We start from the raw sequence: 21,440 nt of genomic DNA, 5'->3' as shown, positions 1-21,440 counted from the left end.
ACCATCTGCTTTCCTTCCCCTCCCACTCCCCCTTCTCTCTCTCTTCTCTTCCTGCAGCCAGTGGCTCAATTAGTTTGAGTGTTGGCCTCTGGTGTTGAGGCTAGCTTGGCAGGTCTGACCATCGGTCTCAGGCACTGAGGATAGCTCAGTTGATTCAAGCATCGGCCTCAGACTGAGGATGCTGGGTGGATCCCAGTCAGGTTGCATGTGGAAGTCTGTCTCGACTTCCTCACCTCTCACTTAGAAAAGGAAGGGGGGGGGGGAAAGGAAGAAGAAAGCAACTGTTCTATGCTTCCAAATAGGGTCCTAATGAGTACTATGATGTAGAGACAGTCGGATTGGACAAAATATTAATCTATATGTACAGTTCTATATCTTCAAATCCTAACTTAAGACTGTTTTGCTCACTTTGATGGAAGCAGGACAGAGTACTATCCACTAGATAAAGCAAGTTAAAAAAACAAAACAAAACACAATGAACCACCACCATCCTAATACTTACACCATGGTAGGTGCTGGTTTCAGAATGTTATGAACTAGAAATTCACAACACTAAACCACAACATTAAGGAGAGGATAAATGAAAACAGCTATAATGATATTAACCCTTATTTTGTCCTTACCTTATCAAACAATCTAATGTTATTACTTTGTTGTCCAACCAGAAAAGGCAGAAAGTGGAATGGATATTACACAGAAAAATATTTTTTTTCAAAAAGAGGAGTGAACCAATCCTCTACATTAAAAAATAAACAAGAAGAAACCACAAACTGTGGAATAAAGACTGAGGGAGATAGAAAAGTAAAGGTCATCTGTCTTTTTTTTTTTTTAATGGTAAATTTTATGTTATGTATATCTTACCACAATTTTTTTATTTTATTTTACAGAGACAGAGAGAGAGTCAGAGAAAGGGATAGATAGGGACAGACAGACAGAAACAGAGAGATGAGAAGCATCAATTATTAGTTTTTTTGTTGCGACACCTTAGTTGTTCATTGATTGCTTTCTCATATGTGCCTTGACCGTGGGCCTTCAGCAGACCGAGCAACCCATTGCTTGAGTCCAAGCTGGTGAGCTTTGCTCAAACCAGACAAGCCCACGCTCAAGCTGGAGACCTCGAGGTCTCGAACCTGGGTCCTTCCGCATCCCAGTCTGACGCTCTACCCACTGCGCCACTGCCTGGTCAGGCAAGGTCATCTGTCTTAATTTAGCAACATCAAGAGCTCAGAAAGTTCCTGACCAGGCAGTGGCGCAGTGGATAGAGCATCAGACTGGGATGCGGAGGACCCAGGTTCGAGCCCTTGTCAGCTTAAGTGCAGGCTCATCTGGCTTGAGTTAAAAAAAAAAAAGCTCACCAGCTTGGACCCAAGGTTGCTGGTTCGAGCAAGGGGTTACTTGGTCTGCTGAAGGCCCACAGTCAAGGCACATATGAGAAAGCAATCGATGAACAACTAAGGTATCACAACGAAAAACTGATGATTGATGCTTCTCATCTCTCTGCGTTCCTGTCTGTCTGTCCCTATCTATCTCCCTCTCTGACTCTCTCTCTGTCCCTGTAAAAAAAAAAAAAAATAAAAATAAATAAAAATAAAAATAGAAAAATAAAATAAAAATAGAAAAAGTTCTCTATTTTCTAAATCTAATTTGGAAACAAAATTTATTTGTATCCAAAAGGATTCTCTCGGGTAAGGCAAAATGGTGATTAGGAAGAGTTAACTTCCAACGGTTTTTAAAGAACACTTTAAGACTGGAAATTTAAGGCCAATTTCAAAATATCTTTATTAAAATTAAGTGTTACATGGTCACTAGGCACTTAAAATGTACACCCCAATCTTTTCTTAGCATCTCCCTTCCTCTATCCATACATCAAACATATATAAATTCTTTCTAAGAAATTCAGTTCAGCCTCGAAAATCTATGGCTGGAGGTAAGCTACCAAAAATGGAAATTGGAACATTGTTACAACAGTCACATTCATTGTTACAAGGTACCTACCAGTCTCCTATTTACTATGTTCTTAAATCAAAGGCCATCACATCCATATAAAGTAATTTATAAACTTCAACAAAGCTTTGTGATAATTTCCTCTATGGCATCTTAATCATCTTTTAAAATACATATAATTTGTTCATTATCAACCAAGATTCTGGTTCAGTGGGAGTGTCTTGCTACCCAGGAATATTTAATGAGCAGTCCTGGTGTTTTGTTGCAGGTGATTCCATCTACGCTGTGGAAACAACCCAATGGAATAAGCCGTCTTAAATTGCTGTCAAGAACGCTCAAAAACATACTTAGCAGTATGGTCCTGTAAATATATGCTTAAGCACACCTCTTTTTCTCTTATAAAGGACCCAGTTCAGCAATACTCACAGTTAACATTGGAGTTGTCAACAGGCCCCAAGCAAAGAATTCAAGGAAGATTACAATAGCAGCATGGTACACACTTGGTCGGCCAAAGCCTTGAAGCTAAAAAAGGAAGAAAGTTATTATGAAAAAGAGTAAAAAGATTTTAAAAATTCATTATCCTAAAATGGTAATCTAACACACACACACACACACACACACACACACACACACACACACACGATAAATTTATAACTTATCTTTAAGATAAACCTTCATTCTCTGGTATCTCTGATTCTTTCATCTTCCTTAATTATAGAAGGCACCAAGGCTGTAGACTTTCTACTCATTTCATCAATACAAATCTCTGGTGATGACATCACCAAAGCAATTGGTGATTGGAAGGGTCTAAGGTTTACAGTGAAACTGAACGTTCAGAACAAACAGGCCCAGATTGAGGCAGTACCCTCTGCCTATGCCCTGATTATTAAAGTTCTCAAAGAACTGCCAAGGGATTAAAAAAAAAAGCAAAAAAACTTAGCCCAGTAGAAATATCACTTTTGATGAGATTGTCAACACTGTCTGACAGATAAGGCACCAACCTTTAGCTAGAGAACTCTCTAGAACCGTTACAGATATCATGGGGACTGGCCCAGTCTCCGGGATAGTCTGCATGTTGATGGCTACCTCCCTCATTACATCATAGATGACACCAGCAGTGGTGCAGTGGAATGCCCAGATAGCTAAGAACTACAAAGGAAAATATTTCCATTAAAGATCATTTGACAACAAAAACATCAAAAACAGGAATTTCAATAACAAATAAAGAAGGAATGATTAACTTATATCCCTGCCACCTTGCAACTTCACTGAAATAATGAACCTAGGCAATAACCACTAATGGCTGTAAAAGCCACTAAGGAAAAATTGATGAGGCATTTTATAAGAGAATAATCTGACAACACCTAAAGCTAATCAATCCTAATATCACAAAGAAAGTCAAAGATTCTTGGTTCCATAATGTGATACAAGAAATAACACCACATAAAGTATTCATTCTCACCCCAAACAAAAAGCTCGGATTCATTCACTGATACTTAATGATCAGTTTACAGAAAATGCGGGTAAAATAAAACTGGCTTTGTGTGTTTCTAATTGTTGAACTAGGGTGATAAATATGGGAGAGTACACATAACAACATATAAGTTTTTAAAAAAAAGCTTTAAAAAGGTTTTCAAAAGTTTTAAAAAGAAACTTGTATTCTCTCATTAACAGTGTCTGAAAATACCTGTCTCCTCATACCCAAAGATTGCAAATAATTTAAAAATTTTTTCCCATTGAGAGAGAGAGTGCGTGAGAGAGTGAATTATCAACTCGTTCCATTTAGTTGTGCACTCATTGGTTGCTTCTCATATCAAACCCATGACTTCGGCATGCTGGGATGACGCTCTATCCACTGAACCACCTGTACAGGGCCTGTAAATATTTTTTTTTTTTTTTTTTTTTTTTTACAGAGACAGAGAGTCAGAGAGAGGAATAGACAGGGACAGACAGACAGGAATGAAGAGAGATGGGAGCATCAATCATCAGTTTTTTGTTGCAACACCTTAGTTGTTCATTGATTGCTTTCTCATATGTGCCTTGACCGTGGGCCTTCAGCAGACCAAGTAACCCCTTGCTCGAGCCAGCAACCCCGGGTCCAATCTGGTGAGCTCTGCTCAAACCAGATGAGCCTGCACTCAAGCTGGCGACCTCGGGGTCTCGAACCTGGGTCCTCCGCATCCCAGTCCAATGCTCTATCTACTGCGCCACCACCTGGTCAGGCTGTAAGTAATTTTTAAATTTCCGCTAATTGGGTTTTTAACAGTTGTCTCATTTTATTTTGAATTTCCCTGATTACAAGTGAAGTTGAACTTCTTTCCTATGGTGTTAGGAATTTATATTTTTGTATAAATTGTTTGCTCATCCTTTGCACATTTTTTATGAGTATAATCTTGCACAGTGATTACAGGACCTCCTTAGAGTCAATATCAAAGATATTTATATTATGTAACATAATCATTCATTCTCCTTTACCCATTGGTAGCCAAATCTTTTAATAAACAAACAGACATCTCAACAATAGTTGGAGACTTCAACATCCATTTATAATAATGGACAGAACAATTAGATGATCAAAAAGGAAACAAAAGTTTTCAGCAACACTGCATACTAGCTAGAACTAACATATTTATTGAACACTCTATACCACTAGAACACAACATACGTTTTTCTTATGTGCACATGGAAAGACCATAAAACAAGCCTGAATTAATCTAAAAGAACTGAAATCATACAAACTGTTCTTGATCAAAATGTACAACTAGAAATCGATAAAATAGTTGATATTAAACAACGTACTCTTAAATAACCATGGATCAAAGAAGAAATCACAAGTTACAAAACTCTCAGATGAACAACAATGAAAACACACATAACCATTGAATGCAGCTAAAACAGTGCTCAGAGATAAACTTATAGCTATAAATGCCTAATTATAAAAGATCTGAAATCAGTAATTTAACTTTTCATAGTAAGGAACTAGAAAAGAGCAAACTAAACACAAAGCAAGAAGGATATAATAAAAATTAGAGCAGAAATAAGTGCAATACAGAATTTAAAAAGCTATACAGAAAAACAAAACTAAAACTTGATTTTATGAAAAGATTAAAAAATTGACAAGTCTTGAGTGAAACTGATAAAGAAAAATAGAGAGAAAACAAATTACTATAATTGGAAATGAAAAAGGTGTTATAAGAGCAAGTGTGGGCAATTGTAAACCAACAGATTAGATAAACTAGATTTACTGGATAAATTCCTAGAAACAATCAACTAAGACTGAATTATGATGAGAATAGCAGGGAGCAGTGGGATGGAGGTGGAGGGATTGGGGTGTATATGTAATAGGGACGCTACCTCTGCCAGTGCAGCCTTGTGGAATGTCTCTAGAGAGGGGAGAAACTGGTTGTGTCTGGGTTTCCTCATGCTGGGAAGGGCGGCGGAGAGATCAAGGACACTCTCAGAAGTTAACGGCTGAGAGCAGGGACCTGGACAGGGCAGACACCTCTGGAACACTGCTGGTTCTCCCAGGCTTCCCAAGGCCATGCTTCAGACAGAGAAACGGAGACACAAAGTACTGAAATCACTCTGCCTTTCAGAACTCGCTTCCCTTTGCCCTTGGTGTCCAGGTGCAGGATACATCAGTGGCATACCCAAACACTAACACTGCAGGACCACTGCTACCCCTGAGCAAAGGGGGCACTCAGTGTCTGGTCCCTGGTCCGGATGCCAGGAAGAACAACAGACCACCTCACTTCTAACATTAGGGTTACACTAGGGCAGTCTGCATACAGTGGGGGTTAGCACCGGGATTTCAAGTAGCTAAAACTCGTGATTCCGTGCCACCTATTGGAAAACAGAAAAACCTCTGAAATAAATTACTAAGAAAGAGCCACTCACAAATGCCTAGACAGAGAATGAATCCAGTAAAGACTTGAATAACCAAGAAAGAGATGCAATTCAGAAAGAAAATGAAAAACCTCCAGAAAGCAATCTTAAAAACATGGAAACTTAGAAGATAGAGAATTCAAAACTGAAGTTTTAAAAAAAATGTGCAATATGTGAGAAAACGGCGATTGGCAATTTAATGCACAAATTAACAAACAAAATGAATACTTAACCAAAGGGATTGACAGTTTAAAGGAAAGAAAAAGTGATACCAAAGATAGGCATCTAGAGATGGTGCAGAATAAAGAAGAGAGACTCAAGAACAACAACAAAAAAAGATAAGAGCTCTATAAGAATTATTTGACTCCACCAGAAAGAGTAATATTCCTTGACTGATTGTGGCGCAGTGGATAGAGCTTCAACCTGGGACACTGAGGTCCCAGGTTCGAAACCTAAAAGTCACTGCCTTGAGCACATGCTCATTTGACTTGAGTGGAGGCTTGGCAGCTTGAGCACGAGGTTGCTGGTTTGAAGCCCAACTTCACTGGCTTGAGCCCAAGGTCACTGGCATGAACAAGGGGGTCACTGGCTCAGCTAGAGCCTCCTAGTCAAGGCATCTATTGAGAAGCAATCAATGAACAACTGAAGTGACACAACTACAAGCTGGTATTTCTCATCTCTCTCCGTTTCTGTCTGTCTCATTATCTAGGAAGGAAAGAAAGGAAGAAGGAAGAGAGGATACACCTTAATTTTGGGGCCCGAAATATATTTTTTTTAAAAAGCATTACATAAAGTTATTGAACTCAAGTTTTATTCATCATAAAATTCATACAACTCCTCATCACTGTAAAAACTCCCATCCAGCCTGACTAGGCGGTGGCACAGTGGATAGAGCGTCAGACTGGGATGCAGAGGACCCCGGTTCGAGACCCTGAGGTCACCCGCTTGAGTGCGGGCTCATCTGTTTTGAGCAAAAGCTCACCAGCTTGGACCCAGGGGTGCTGGCTTGAGCAAGGAGTTACTCGGTCTGCTGAAGGCCCACGGTCAAGGCACATATGAGAAAGCAATCAACAAACAACTAAGGTGTCGCAACACAAAACTAATCATTGATGCTTCTCATCTCTCTCCGTTCCTGTCTGTCTGTCCCTATCTATCCCTCTCTCTCTGACTCTTTCTGTCTCTGTAAAAACAAACAAAACTCCCATCCATTAGCTTGTCCTCATCTGTGTCTGATGACGAATCAGTCTGCATATATGCCTCGTCCTCAGTTCCATCTATGGCATTTGAAATGCCACACTTTTTAAATGACTTGACAACGATCTCAATCTTGATATTATCCCAGTATCTTTTCACTCAGGTACAAACTTCTCCTACAGTTGGTTTCTTCACTCTTACTACTGGTATCAAATTGTCCCAAGAAGACTTCATCCATTGGTTCCATTTGTCTCTCATGGCAGCTTTGAAGGGTTTGTTAATGCTGACATCAAGTGGCTGGAGCTGGGATATCAAGCCTCCAGGTATGATGGCAAGTTTTGTTTTTTGCTCTGCAGCAATCTTCTTTGTGTTTCTTGTTATGTGTGCCTTGAACTGATCAAGCACCAATAGGGCAGGTTTGCGTAGGAGCCCACCTGGTCTCCTTCTCCAAACTTTTCTCAAACCAGATCTTCATCCCATCCTGATCCATCCAACCCTTGTCATGAACGTGAACATTTACTCCTCAAAGAATGTCTTCTTTTGGCATTGTTTTGCATTTGAAAATTAGCATAGGAGGCAGCGTGGTTCTGTTGGCACAATGAACTAGAAAAACTGTATAATGGCTTTTTTCATATCCACTTGTCTTCACAGTTACAGTTTTCACCCCCTTCTTATCAACAGTTGTTTCTTGGGACATCAAATTTGAAGGGGCAGTTTATCCATATTTGCAATCTGTCCCAACTCAAACTGATGTGCCTTCTGATATTGAATGACAAAACAATGAAATTCTAGGACTTTCTGCTCATAGCTTTCAGGCATCTTTTGGGCAAGGCTGGTGTGTGTACACATGTTTAGTCCATTTCATTTCATGAACCTGAAGCACCAATTGTGTCCTCCTTTGAAATCAGTAACTTCTTTTTTATCAGCAATTCTTCCTGCCTCATGCTGAACCGTCTTTGTGGACACAGGAATTCCAATTGCCATTTGCTCTTCAATCCATATCTTCAATTCCCTCTCTAAATCAGGCCATTTTGCTGACTTGCCTCTCATGGCCTTCTTCTGCTTTGGCGTTTTCAGTAAGGTTTCTTCTTCCCATAGCCAGTCTCAGATTAATTTCTCAATTGGAGGAGGACCAAATTTACATTCAGCAGCATGATTTCCATTCATTTTTGCAAATGGAATCACTTTTTTCCCCCATATTTTTCCAAAGTGAGAAACAGGAGGAGGAAGACTGGGATCCATCCAGCATGCCTGCCAGGGGGTGATGCTCGGCCCCTCTAGGGCATTGCTCTGCTGTAATCTGAGCCATTCTAGCACCTGAGGTGAAGGCCATGGAGCCATCCTCAGTGCCCAGGCCAACTTTGCTCCAATGGAGCCTTGGCTGCAGGAGGGGAAGAGAGAGATAGAGAGAGGAGAGGGGGAAGAGTGGAGAAGCAGATGGGCACTTCTCCTGTGTGCCCTGACCGGGAATTGAACCCGGGAATTCCACATGCCGGGCTGACGCTCTACTGCTGAGCCAACCAGCCAGGGCCATGGATCACTTTTAACTTGAATTCAGCAGTGTATGAAATTTTTTTCTGAGCCATTTCTGGGCAGAATGTGGCAAAACATAACCTACTGTAATATACCGGTAACAAGTGTGAAACAATGAGCACAAAGACCAGTGTGAAAAAGCGATAAATGCAAGTAAAAAAATCTACAGCCACTGTATATAAGATGTACTCAGTTTTTAGACCCCAAACTTTTTGAAAAAGGCTGCATTTTATACATGGGGAAATACGGTAGATGTGGTACATACAAACAATGGAATACTACTTGGCCATAAGAAATGATGAAATATACTGTCTTTTGTGACAATGTGGATGGATTGTGAGGCTATCATCCTAAGAAAAGTAAGTCAGATGGAAAAGGATAAGAACCATATGATTTCACTCATATGTGGAATATAAAACAGAAAGCAACAAATGAATAAACAAGACAAACTCTTAGACACAAACGACAGTATGGAAATTACCAGAGAACGGGGTAAAAAGTGGCTGAAGAGGATATAGAATCTAATATATGGTAATGAAAGAAAATCCAACTTTGGGTGGTAAGCACCCAATGCAATATATAGATGAAATATTATAGAATTGTATACACTTGAAACATATAATGCTATTAACCAATGTTACCTCAATAAATTTAACTTTAAAAGAAAGTACCTTGGTCCTGAAGACACGGTTTAACTGTTAAATGAACCAATCCTGGACCTCTCTTTTCTCCAGATTTCTCATTAAATGAATTAATAAATCCTCAACTGAAGAAAATGAGTAAGGAGGCCCTGAAAAGACTCCTACACAAAGATGATATACCGATTGCAAATAAGCACATGAAAAGTAGCTCAGTAGTAAATCATTAAAAATGTAATGAGATTGTTAGATGTTAGCAATAGGCAAAACAAGGACCTTGCCCCAAGGTAACACTTCCTCCCCTAGCATATCACTGATGATGTGGCTTGGCCAACCAATCAGTGGAGACACAATCCAGAAAGAACACATTGGACAGCTGAGGAATATTCTATTGAGATCCTCCCCTGGGACCTCCCCTGAAATCCCCGCCTTTGGAGAGCAGAAAAAAGCCTTTAAGATGAAGACTTGGTACAGCTTTCTTAAGGGAGCACACCTACGCCTTTCCCCACCCCCATCCCCCGCACATTTCCACTGATTCGCTCTTTCTCCTAAGCTCTAAGGGCCCTTCTTCTGCCTCTGTAACTTATTTCCTGAGCCCATTTCTTCCACAATTGTGACTTTCTAAATAAGCTTTCTCTTATACTTTGAGTCTTGACTCTGAAATTTTTTCTCAGCCAGAACTCAAGTACTGAGATTGCTGAATGAAAGTCTGACTCTACCATTCTAACACATGATGCTGTTTGCTGCCAACAAAAGGGGAAAAAAGCCTGACCAGGCAGTGGCGCAGTGGATAGAGCATCGGACTGGGATGTGGAGGACCCAGGTTCGAGATCCCGAGCTTGCCAGCTTGAGCGCGGGCTCATCTGGTTTGAGCACAGTTCACCAGCTTGGACCCAAGGTTGCTGGCTTGAGCAAGGGGTTACTCGGTCTGCTGAAGTAACCCCTTCAAGGAGTACAAGGGGGTACCACGGTCAAGGCACATATGAGAAAGCAATCAATGAACAACTAAGGTGTCACAACGAAAAACTGATGATTGATGTTTCTCATCTCTCTCTGTTCCTGTCTTTCTGTCCCTATCTATCCCTCTCTCTGACTCTCTCTGTAAAAAAAAAGGGGGAGGGGGAGACACTTTACAGTGAAGACTAACAAACGTCACCTCAGACAGAAGGTACATCAATAGTGTTATGTGTCTTTCATATGATATAACAAAAATAATACTTCAATTCTGTGTGCTTCCTCTCTAAAACCTATAATCCCACTTTAATCACAGTTAAACATTAGATGAAAACCAATTAAGGGACATTCAACAAAATATCTAACCAGTACTTGTCAAAATTGTGAAGGTCATCAAAAATAAGGAAAGCCTGGGAAATTATCACAGCTCAGAGGAACTTAAGGAGACATGACAACTAAATGTACTAAGATACTAATACAGAAAAACTGTATTCAGTAAAATTAGGAATACCTGAATAAAGTATGGGCTTTGGTTAATCATAATGCACAAATATCGGTTCATTAATTTTGGCAAATATACTATACTAATGTAATAGGCTAATAATAGGTGAAAATGGGTGAGATATATGAAAACTATGCAATCTTAGTAATTTTACTATAAGTCTAAAACTACTCTAAAATAAGCCTTATTTTAAAACTAAGTGAATAAGAATATAAAACATCAACCCTGATTGGTCAGCTCAGTCAGTTAGAGCGTCATCCCGAAACAACAAGGTTGTGGGTTTGATCCCCAGTTAGGGCACAAAGGGAAAGCAACCAATGAATGCACCATTAAGTGGAATAAGAACTGATGCTTCCATTTCCCCTTCCTCTCTCTGGCTCTGTTAAAAAAAAAAATCAATCAATAAATAAAAATTAAGAAAGAAAGAGAGAAAGAGAGGGAGAGAGAGAGAGATAAAGAAAGAGAGAAGGAAAGAAAGAAAATATAAAACATCTCCTGAAAGAGGAAAAGAGTAGGGGAAAAACTAGTGCCCTTAAATATTGTATTAGAGCAGGGGTTGCCAAACTACAGCCCACAGCCCAATTCTACCCCAGTTTTCGCAAACTATGTTACTGAAACTTAACTACACGTATTTATTCATTTATGTATGTCTATGGCTGCTTTTGTGCTACACTGGCAGAGTTGAGTAGCTGCAACAGAGACTATGTGTAGCTGCAAAGGCTAAAGTTCCACTATCAGATTCTTCAGAGAAACATTTTGCTGACCCCAATATAAATAGGTGGCATATAAAGTAGCGTTCATAAATATCAGTAACTTAATACAGTAATATCTGAGAAGCTGTTGACATTTCTTGTCTTCTCTGAGCATAGGCAGGTGCTTCCCTACAACATACCTGTAGCCTCCTTTTCCATTTAACACATCTTCCTTCTACACTACATAACACCTCTCAGAAGCAGGTATCACATAGTATATATCTAAATATACTCCAAACTCAGCACATAATAGGTTTTCGTGGCAGAAAAGGTTGACTTCCTATTGTGCCTGAGAGATATTTGCTAACAAATACCCAACTGTGTCATGTTTCAGCAACTGTGTGCTTGAGCCTGACCAGGCAGTGGCGCAGTGGATAAAGCAGAGGAGTGGGACGTGGAGGACCCAGGCTCAAAACTGCGGTTGCCCGCTTCAGCGCAGGCTCACTGGCTTGAGGGTGGAATCATAAACATAACCCAATGGTCGCTGGCTTGGGCCCAAAGGTCGCTGGTTTGAGCAAGGGTTCACTCATGCTGCTGTAGTCGCTCCCCCCAGCCCCCGTCCCCTGTCAAGGTACGTATGAGAAAGCAATCAATGAACAGCTAAGGTGCCACAACGAAGAATTGATGCTACTCATCTCTCTCCCGTCCTGTCTGTGTGTCCCTATCTGTCCCTCTCTCTGACTCTGTCTCTGTCAGAAACAAACAAACAAAAAACCCTGTGTGCTTGAGCAAGGAGTAGTCACTTTTTTTTTTTTTTTTTTTACAAAGACAGAGAGAGGGATAGATAGGGACAGACAGACAGGAATGGAGAGAGATGAGAAGCATCAATCATCAGTTTTTCATTGCAGCACCTTAGTTGATCATTGATTGCTTTCTCATATGTGCATTGACCAAGGGCCTTCAGCAGACCGAGTAACCCCTTGCTCAAGCCAGCGACCTTGGGTCCAAGCTGGTGAGCTTTGCTCAAACCAGATGAGCCCGCGTTCAAGCTGGCAACCTCGGGATCTCGAACCTGGGTCCTCCGCATCCCAGTCTGACGCTCTATCCACTGCACCACCGCCTGGTCAGGCAAGTAGTCACCTCTTTAAGACAGCTGGCTAGAGAGTTCTCTAGGTCCAGGAGTTGAATCTTGAGTAGCCAAATTGATGCAGATAATTTGATAATCTAAGTTAGGAATGAACCTCATGGCCCAAATGCAGACATTGCAATATCAGGAAAAATAAGTGGGAAGGTTTATGGATTTATCACTCTGTAGGAACACATTTAAAAAAACCTATTGTTTCCAGTTTGGGGGCACTGTTGTGTAATGATGTGATCTTAGTGTTATCAACCATCTTAAGACCAGAGGCAGGTCAATCTTAAAGACCAAAAGCCAGTATACTGGGAAGAGCAGAGAATATGAATGTAATAAGCCCACCTTGGTGATATTAAACTGCTAAACTAGCCTGACCAATGGTGGCGCAGTGGATAAAGTGTCAACCTGGAAACACTGAGGTTGCCGGTTCAAAACCCTGAGCTTGCCTGGTCAAGGCACATATGGGAGTTGATACTTCTGGTTCCTCCCCCTTCTCTTTCTCTCTTTCTCTTTCCTTCTCTCTCCGGTCTCTGAAATGAATAAATAAAATCTAAAAAAAAAAAAAAAAAATTAAACTGCTAAACTAAGCACATTATTCCTGGTCTATTATGTGCAATAATAAATCACTTTATCAAGTTTATCATACACAATGTTAACCTATTAAAAATGAAATATCCTAGTTTGAATTATATGGGTAAGCTAAAGAATCAAGGCTATAGCTGTATAAAGTGATTGATCTATTGTACTTCTAAGTAGAAAAAAAATTATTTTAAAATATATTCTAACTGAAAACTAGTCCTCCATAGTTGAAAAGTACCTCCACAAGATTCAGTCATCTCTACATTACTATAAAGACATATATGAAAAGTATGTTTTATTATAAGCTCTTACTATTTTAATAACTCACATATTTGCTACCTTTAACCTACATCATTGTATCTATCCAGTCACTAAAATGCTCCATCAAAAATAAAGCTATCAGAAAGCTTTTTCTATATATACACAAGAATGAAGAACACAGATGGTTTTAAAAACCAAATAAATGTCTATACCTAAAAGCTGTTTTTCTTTCTCCTTAATAATATTGAAATAAAAGTAGGAAAAACAATTCTACTGCTTATTTCTCCAGATAAATATCTTTAGTTGGATAAATGAGATGGCTATAATATTGGACACAATAAGCATTCAGTAAATATTAGTAAAATTAATGGTTTTCATTCAACTTTCAAATTCTTAACTTACCAACCACCACTCAAAGCAGACCAAGATGCCAAGAACTGCGGCTATATTCCTATCTCTATCAACATTCTTAAAGAATAAACAGTCAACTCCAACTGATTAATTCATTCAACACATAGATGCTGGGCTCAACTATATGTCAGCTAGATACTGGAGACAATGATAGTAATAAAAGAAACTATCCCTGCTCCCATTTTATGGATGTATAGATAAATACTCAGAAGAACAAGGACAGTCTATTACAAAGAATCCTGAGCTATACCCAGGCAAAAAATTATACAGCAGCACCAGACACCATGCCAGGCACTGACCAAAGCACATTACACATACTATCATTTTATCCTCACTACAATCTTTTGAGATAGAAACTATTACTATCCCCATTTTATAGATGACAAAACTCAGATGAAGAGATTTAAGTAATTTCCCAACTCAATTAGTAACTGCCTAAACTGGTATTTCATCCAGAGTCACATACCTCCAGAGTATATGCTACTAACCACTGTATTACATACACTGCCTTTCTTAGCCCAAATTTCTCCACAAATAGAATTAGCACAGATATATGGCAGGTAGTCTGGACTGCAGCAACCTGAGTAAGAGGTAACAGGAGTCAAATGTAGATAGCTCCTCAATCAAAGCAATGAAGAACTTGACTTACATACCCACCCCTTTCCCACACTAAGGAGTCTGGCCAAACTATGTGTAACTAGACAAAAGGACAATCTCACCTGCTTTCTCAACATGACCTGAAAAGTTCCGATAAACTAGGGCATATGGCTTTTGTCAATCAGGTCATCTGTTTTTAATTGAAAAAAAGATCAGGTTGAAAGTTCTATCATTTGTTGCACACATGATCTGCAATTTAAAGATCACAGTACACAGTAAACACTAGTGATATGCCAACATGGAGGCAAAAGACAAGAGGCTGTCATATACACCAGGTGAATAAAATTGAGAGTCCAATAAACCCATTCCATCTATGTCCAACTGATTTCTGGCAACATTGTCAAGTGCAATCAAGTGGAAAGAACCACTGCTTCAACAAAAAGTGAACTTTTTTGAATTGACAACTGAATATCCACATATAAAGAATAAAGCTGGAACCCTACCTCATGCCATATATAAAAAGTAACTCAAAATGGATGAATGACCTCAGCTAAAACCACAACACTCCTAGAAGAAAACACAGAGGTAATGGATTCTTAGATATGACTCCAAATTATAAGCAACAAAAGAAAAAACAGATATGAGCTTTATCAAAATTATAAACTTTATGGATTTTATAAAATTTAAAACTTCTGTAAATCAAAGGACACAGTCAACAGAGTGAAAAGGCAACCTGTGGAGAAAATATATATTTGCAAAAAATGTATCTGATGGGCTAATATCCAGAATATATAAGAAAGTTCTATAACTCAACAACAAAAAACAAATAACAATTTAAAAATTGGTAAAGAACTTAAGCAGACATTTCTCCAAAGAAGATATATAAATGGCCAACAAGCATATGAAAAGATGTTCAACATGTCATTAAGTATTAGATGAATGCAAAATCAAAAACATGAGATATCACCTACCTCACACCCATCAGCCAAAAACAAAAACAAAACAATAGAAAATAACAAGGTTGGTGAAGATGTAAAGAAATTAGAACCCTAGTACATTCTTGGTAGAAATGTAAATGATTCAGCTATATGGGAAACAGTATGGTGATTCCTCAAATAATTAAAAATAGAATTACTCAGTGATCCTACAATTCCATTTCTGGGTAGATATCCAGAAGAAATGAAAGCAGTACAGGTATCTCAACAAAATATCTGTACACTCATATTCCAACAGCATTATTCATAATAGTAAAAAGATAGAAGCAACCCAAGTGGTCATTAACAGATAAATGAAGAAATGAAAAGTGGCATGTATATAAAATAAAATAGTATTCTTTTTTCTTTTTTAGTGAGACCAAAAGGAAGGAAGAGAGATGAGAAGTTATCAACTCATATTTGTGGCACTTTAGTTGTTCATTGATTGCTTCTCATACATGCCTTGACCATGGTGCTTTAGCCGAGCCAGTGACTCCTTGCTCAAGCCAGTAGTAGCCTTGGGCTCAAGTCAGCAACTTTGGGCTTTAAGCCAGAACCCTTTGGCTTAATCCAGCAACCTCAGAGTTTTGATCCTGGGACCTCAGTGTCCCAGGACGACACTTTATCCATTGGCTAGGACATCATGTCTAAGTGAAATGAGCTAGTCACAAAAAGACCAACAGTATATGATTTCACTTATATGAGGTATCTAGAGTATAGTCAGATTCAGAAACTGAAAGCATTACGGCCATTACTAGGGAATTGGTGATGGAGGAAATGGGAGTTGCTATTTAATGGGTATAGTTTCAGTTTTACAAGAGGAAAAGTTCTGGAGCTTGGTTGCACAACAATGTGAATATACATATATATATATACTCAACAGTAATGAACTATATACTTAAAATGATAAATTTTGTTATGTGTATTATATAGCAATTAAGAATATTTCTTAGGCCCTGACCAGTTGCCTCAGTGGATAGAGCGTTTGTCTGGTGTGCAGACTCCCCGGTAAGGGCACATGTGAGAAGTGACCATCTACTTCTCTTCCTCTACCTCTCTTTCTTCTCTCTCCTTTCCCTCCCTCAGCCAGTGGCTTGGCTGGTGTGAGCACTGGCCTCAGGCATTGAAGACAGCTCAGTTGATTCAAGAATTGCCTGGTGGATCTTGCTCAGGGCACATGCAAGAGTCTGTGTATCTCCCCTACTCTCACTTAAAAAAAAAAAAAAGAAAAATATATATAATCTGACATCTGTGGTGAAAGAACTGTACACTAAAAACTACAAAACACAGCTAAGAGAAATTAAAGATCTAAAATAAATGGAGAGATACCTCATTCATGGATCAAAACTTTCAATATTAATTTTCCCCAAACTGATTTTCATGGTCAACATAATCCCAGTGAAAATAACAGCAGGCTTTTTTTGTAGAAATTAAAAGCTGATTCCATAATTCTAAAACGCAAAGAACTCAGAACTGTCAAAAACAATTTTAAAAGAGAACAAGGTTGTAAAACTAACTTCTTCCAGTAACAGAGATCAAATGGTATTGATGTAAAGATAAATAGATCAATAACACAGAGAATCCAGAATACACTGACACATATATTTTGACAAAGCTACAAAGGCAATTCAGTGAACAAAAAAGTCTTTTCAACAAATGATGCAACAATGGTTATATACATGCAAAGAACTTCCATCCACATGTTGCACCATAAAAAAATTAATGCACACCTCCCTTTTCCAGATGGCAATAATCCCTTGGAATAAATGCTTGATAACCTTCTATTATTCAAGTCAACACATCTCTTTGCCAATATCTTTTTCAGGTCAATACATCTCTTTGACAAACAAGGCAAAAAAAAGTTGTGAGCCAGTTCCTTGTACATGAGCAGTGTTTCCCTAAATTATTAGTAGCATGAAATCAAGCTATAAAAAAATTCCAACACATTAAAATAAAATCAAGTCTTGGGGGCTGTAGAAAATAGCACCTGAAAGTGATACTAAACAGAATCTGCAAGCAGGAAGGATGCATAATTTAGAAGTACTGGCATATGACATGAACATATATGATTAAAGGCATTCACTGCTTTCACAGCCACCACACATTCCAAAAAGCATCCGTTACTGGATTCTGCTACTTGCCCAAGCTAGTTATCTCACTAAGTACAGCAGGCATTAAAAAAACCTATTTTCAGTATTCACTGCAATTTATCAATACCGACATTATGCATCTTCAAAGACAAGGAAATACTGGACAGGATATCTACTTGTGCCCATATTAGCGTCAGGATTCACAGAATGAATTTGGGAATAAATTGTCTAGGTTTCTTTATCAGGGGTCCCCAAACTTTTTACACAGGGGGCCAGTTCACTGTACCTCAGACCATTGGAGGGCTGGACTATAAAAAAAACTATGAACAAATCCCTATGCACACTGCACATCTTATTTTAAAGTAAAAAAACAAAACAGGAACAAATATAATATTTAAAATAAAGAACAAGTAAATTTAAATCAACAAACTGACCAGTATTTCAATGGGAACTATGGGCCTGCTTTTGGTTGAGATGGTCAATGTCGGTTCCCTATTTGTCACTGCTAGCCGTAACAAGTGATATGATGCACTTCCGGGGCCCTGACGCGTGCACCCTGCATCACCGGAAGTAGTACTGTATGTGAGCAACACCATGCTTTGTGGCACCGCCACATACAGTACTCCAGGACCACCTCTCACTGACCACCAATGAAAGAGGTGCCCCTTCCGGAAGTGCGGCACAGGCTGTAGTTTGGGGACCCCTGCTTTAAGTAAATAGTCTTCAAAAGTTCCTGCTCTAGCCCTGGCCGGTTGGCTCAGCGGTAGAGCGTTGGCCTAGCGTGCGGAGGACCCGGGTTCGATTCCCGGCCAGGGCACACAGGAGAAGCGCCCATTTGCTTCTCCACCCCTCCGCCAAGCTTTCCTCTCTGTCTCTCTCTTCCCCTCCCGCAGCCAAGGCTCCATTGGAGCAAAGATGGCCCGGGCGCTGGGGATGGCTCTGTGGCCTCTGCCTCAGGCGCTAGAGTGGCTCTGGTCGCAACAAGGCGACGCCCAGGATGGTCAGAGCATCGCCCCCTGGTGGGCAGAGCGTCGCCCCTGTTGGGCATGCCGGGTGGATCCCGGTCGGGCGCATGCGGGAGTCTGTCTGACTGTCTCTCACTGTTTCCAGCTTCAGAAAAAATGAAAAAAAAAAAAAAAAAAAAAGTTCCTGCTCTAAGCACAGAATTAACTATTTTAATTTTTAGACTGGGTTCTATTTCCTGTAAAATTAGTAAATGAGAGAGAACTGAATACTTTTGTCAGGAACCCCTATACATTCTGACCCATCCTTCATGTCAAAAATATAAAAATATTGAGAAATAAGAAAAACAACAGCTAATATTTATTAAGGACTTACTAGGTGCCAGGTTGTGGTAATCCTCACAACTCTCTGTGGTAAACATTATTATTAATTTGGCTATGTAACTTGCCCGAAGTTATACAGTTAACGAAAGGTGGGAACTGGGATTCCAAGCATACTCAGATAATCACTATGCTATAATGCTTCAACCCGACAGAGCCAATGAAAAAAATTAAGGACAGCAGTAATGAGCATATCTGCATGTTGGATAACACTATTACACACTGTGGAAGGCAGGTAAGCAAGAATCGCAAGGGACAAAATCTAATCTAGGTCAAATATGCTGAGGAACTGAACCACAGCAATGTGGAGGAGGATAAAGCCCAACATCTTTACCTGGTAAACTTAGCTAGACTTATTAAAGCAGGGGTCCCCAAACTACCGGGCCGCATGCGGCCCCCTGAGGCCATTTATCTGCCCCCACCGCACTTCCGGAAGGGGCACCTCTTTCATTGGTGGTCAGTGAGAGGATGCATAGTTCCCATTGAAATACTGGTCAGTTTGTTGATTTAAATTTACTTGTTCTTTATTTTAAATATTGTATTTGTTCCCATTTTGTTTTTTTACTTTAAAATAAGATATGTGTAGTGTGCATAGGGATTTATTCATAGTTTTTTTTATAGTCTGGCCCTCCAACGGTATGAGGGACAGTGAACTGGCCCCCTGTGTAAAAAGTTTGGGGACCCCTGTATTAAAGTATTGAATGTTGTAGATACACTAAAGAATGAAAGTTACACTATCTCTCCTAGGTCACTAGCTTGGTCACTGGTTTGTACTCAGTTTATTATTCAGAAAGACAGAAGTAGGGGCTGGCGGTTTGGTTTTGTTTAAGGAGAAGGAAGATGACCATTGTACTTTTAAGTAATCAGAAACAAAATGAGAGAAGCCAATTGTATAGCATTTCCCTCCCCCACCAAGATAAATTTCCAACATTCCAGAAATATTATCTTTGAAATGAGGCCTCCTCCCCCCAAAATGCTTTTTCAAAAATAAGTCACTTTGGCAGGGAGGGGCCTTTAACATGAGCAAGCTTCTTTATACAAATTAGGCACTGAATGGAGAGGCGGTCAGTCCCTTGCCTGGTGCACACTAGTGCAGGTAGCACCAGCACTATAACCAGCTCCGCTGACTCCATTCTGCTTAGGACTTCTACTTCACCTGTCCTCCCAGTTCTACGAATGAGGGGTCACATCACCAGGAGTAATCACTTAGCATTCTTTAAAAGCAAATTTAGATACGTACCCTAAAAATCTGAAGTGGATTACAGATATTTAATTTTCCTAAAATTTCAACTTTTCTTTGGAAAAACGTTTCCTTGGTGTTAAAGAGTTTCTGTTCACTGTAACGTTCCTACAGAGTGGGGCAAAAGTAGATTTACAATTGTCCCTATGCAAATCATACAAGAATCAAGTCTGTGTTTTGTGTACTTACAACTGTAAATCTACTTTTGCCCCACCCTGTATATTTCCGGTCCCACAGACCAAAAAGAAAAAAGAAAAAAAGAAAAGGTCTTTAAGAAATGACAGCTTCTCATGCTTACTGTTCCACCATGAGAAACCATAGTGCCCCTGACAAGACCTCCGCTGCCGAATCCAGGCCAGTGACATGAGGGCTTCAGAGGTCACCTGAATCTCGTGTAAAACTGCAAAAAGCGACCGGCCTGAACAAGCTCCCCAGCCCGGTCCTGGGGTTCTCAGCTTCTTCTGAAATCCTGTTCCCCAGCTGCTGGGCGACTCTTAGAAACCGAAGAGCCAAGAGGCGTTGCCCAGCCTCCACGGCCAACCTCCTCGTCCGAAGCCGGTCTCAAGGCTCCCAGCACCTCTAAGCAGGCTGGCCAGAAACTGCACCGCAAACATGGTATCCACTATCTCATGAATGAATGAAGAGTTCAGAAAAGATCGAATTACTGACATTCATGATCCCTTGTCTGGCACCTTTTGAAACAATAACCAAAACACATACTTCTGTATAGCGATGGGCAGGGCTAGAGAAGCCGGGTGGCTAGTTCACAAGCTTACCAGGAGCCGGAGCTCCCGCCCCGCCGTCCGTGCCCCACACACTCGCGGCTTCGGACTCTGACCGCGATCCCGCCCAATCTCCCCTGACTCGGCGGGACCCCCGCTCACCCAACTGCTGCCGGCGGCCTGCGCGCCCGCGCGCTTCTCAGACATGGTTCCCGCCTCCAGTGCCGGCGCCTCTCGTGCCTCGGACTCCCAGCTCATGCCACCGCCATTCCCGCGCCAGCTCCGCGCGATCCAGGAGCACTGCGACGCCGCAACGGCGGCGGTGGGCCCCGCGCCCTCATGGGCTCCGCGCCCGGTGGCCTGCGGGTCTGGGCCGAGGCTGGAGGCGGGAGGCTGGAGGCGGGGAGAGCGGTTGCAGCGCCGGGCGTCGCAACTACCAGCAGCGTAAGCACCGGCCCCGAGGCCAAGAGGCCGCCCCAACTCCCGCCTCAACGCCGGCCCAACGCCGCGCCCACCTCAGGCCCCGCCTCCACGCCTGCCCGCGCCGGAAGCACGTCAACGCCCAGGCCGACCTCAACTTCCTTTTTCCCGGGGTGAAACCGGGTGTTCTGAGTGAGAGTACTGTGCAGGTTGGTCGGAGCAACAGCACTTTTGGTCTTGGTGTGGCCCATACCACACGAAAGAACGACCCTTAATGTCCCCGAAAAGTATATAGGTGGGCACTTTCTAACTGGAGCAAAAACCCC

The 21,440-nt window shown here is 40.7% G+C and overlaps 1 protein-coding gene across 1 annotated transcript in view; it reads right to left on the bottom strand.

The window, feature by feature from the left end:
* MFSD14B (major facilitator superfamily domain containing 14B) overlaps positions 1-21,186 on the bottom strand; it is a 76,451-nt gene extending 55,265 nt beyond the window's left edge. Inside the window, exons 1-2 of the mRNA XM_066257450.1 lie at positions 20,857-21,186; positions 2,371-2,466 (exon numbers count right to left, since the gene is read on the bottom strand). Of these exons, the coding sequence (XP_066113547.1) occupies positions 2,371-2,466; positions 20,857-20,952 (192 nt within the window). The 5' untranslated portion in view covers positions 20,953-21,186. The remainder of the gene's footprint in view (positions 1-2,370; positions 2,467-20,856) is intronic.
* Positions 21,187-21,440: the final 254 nt, after the last annotated feature.

The sequence above is a fragment of the Saccopteryx bilineata genome, chromosome 2 (genome assembly GCF_036850765.1).
Source record: "Saccopteryx bilineata isolate mSacBil1 chromosome 2, mSacBil1_pri_phased_curated, whole genome shotgun sequence".
In the NCBI taxonomy this organism is placed as follows: domain Eukaryota; kingdom Metazoa; phylum Chordata; class Mammalia; order Chiroptera; family Emballonuridae; genus Saccopteryx; species Saccopteryx bilineata.
This window is presented reverse-complemented; position numbering and strand designations above follow the sequence as displayed.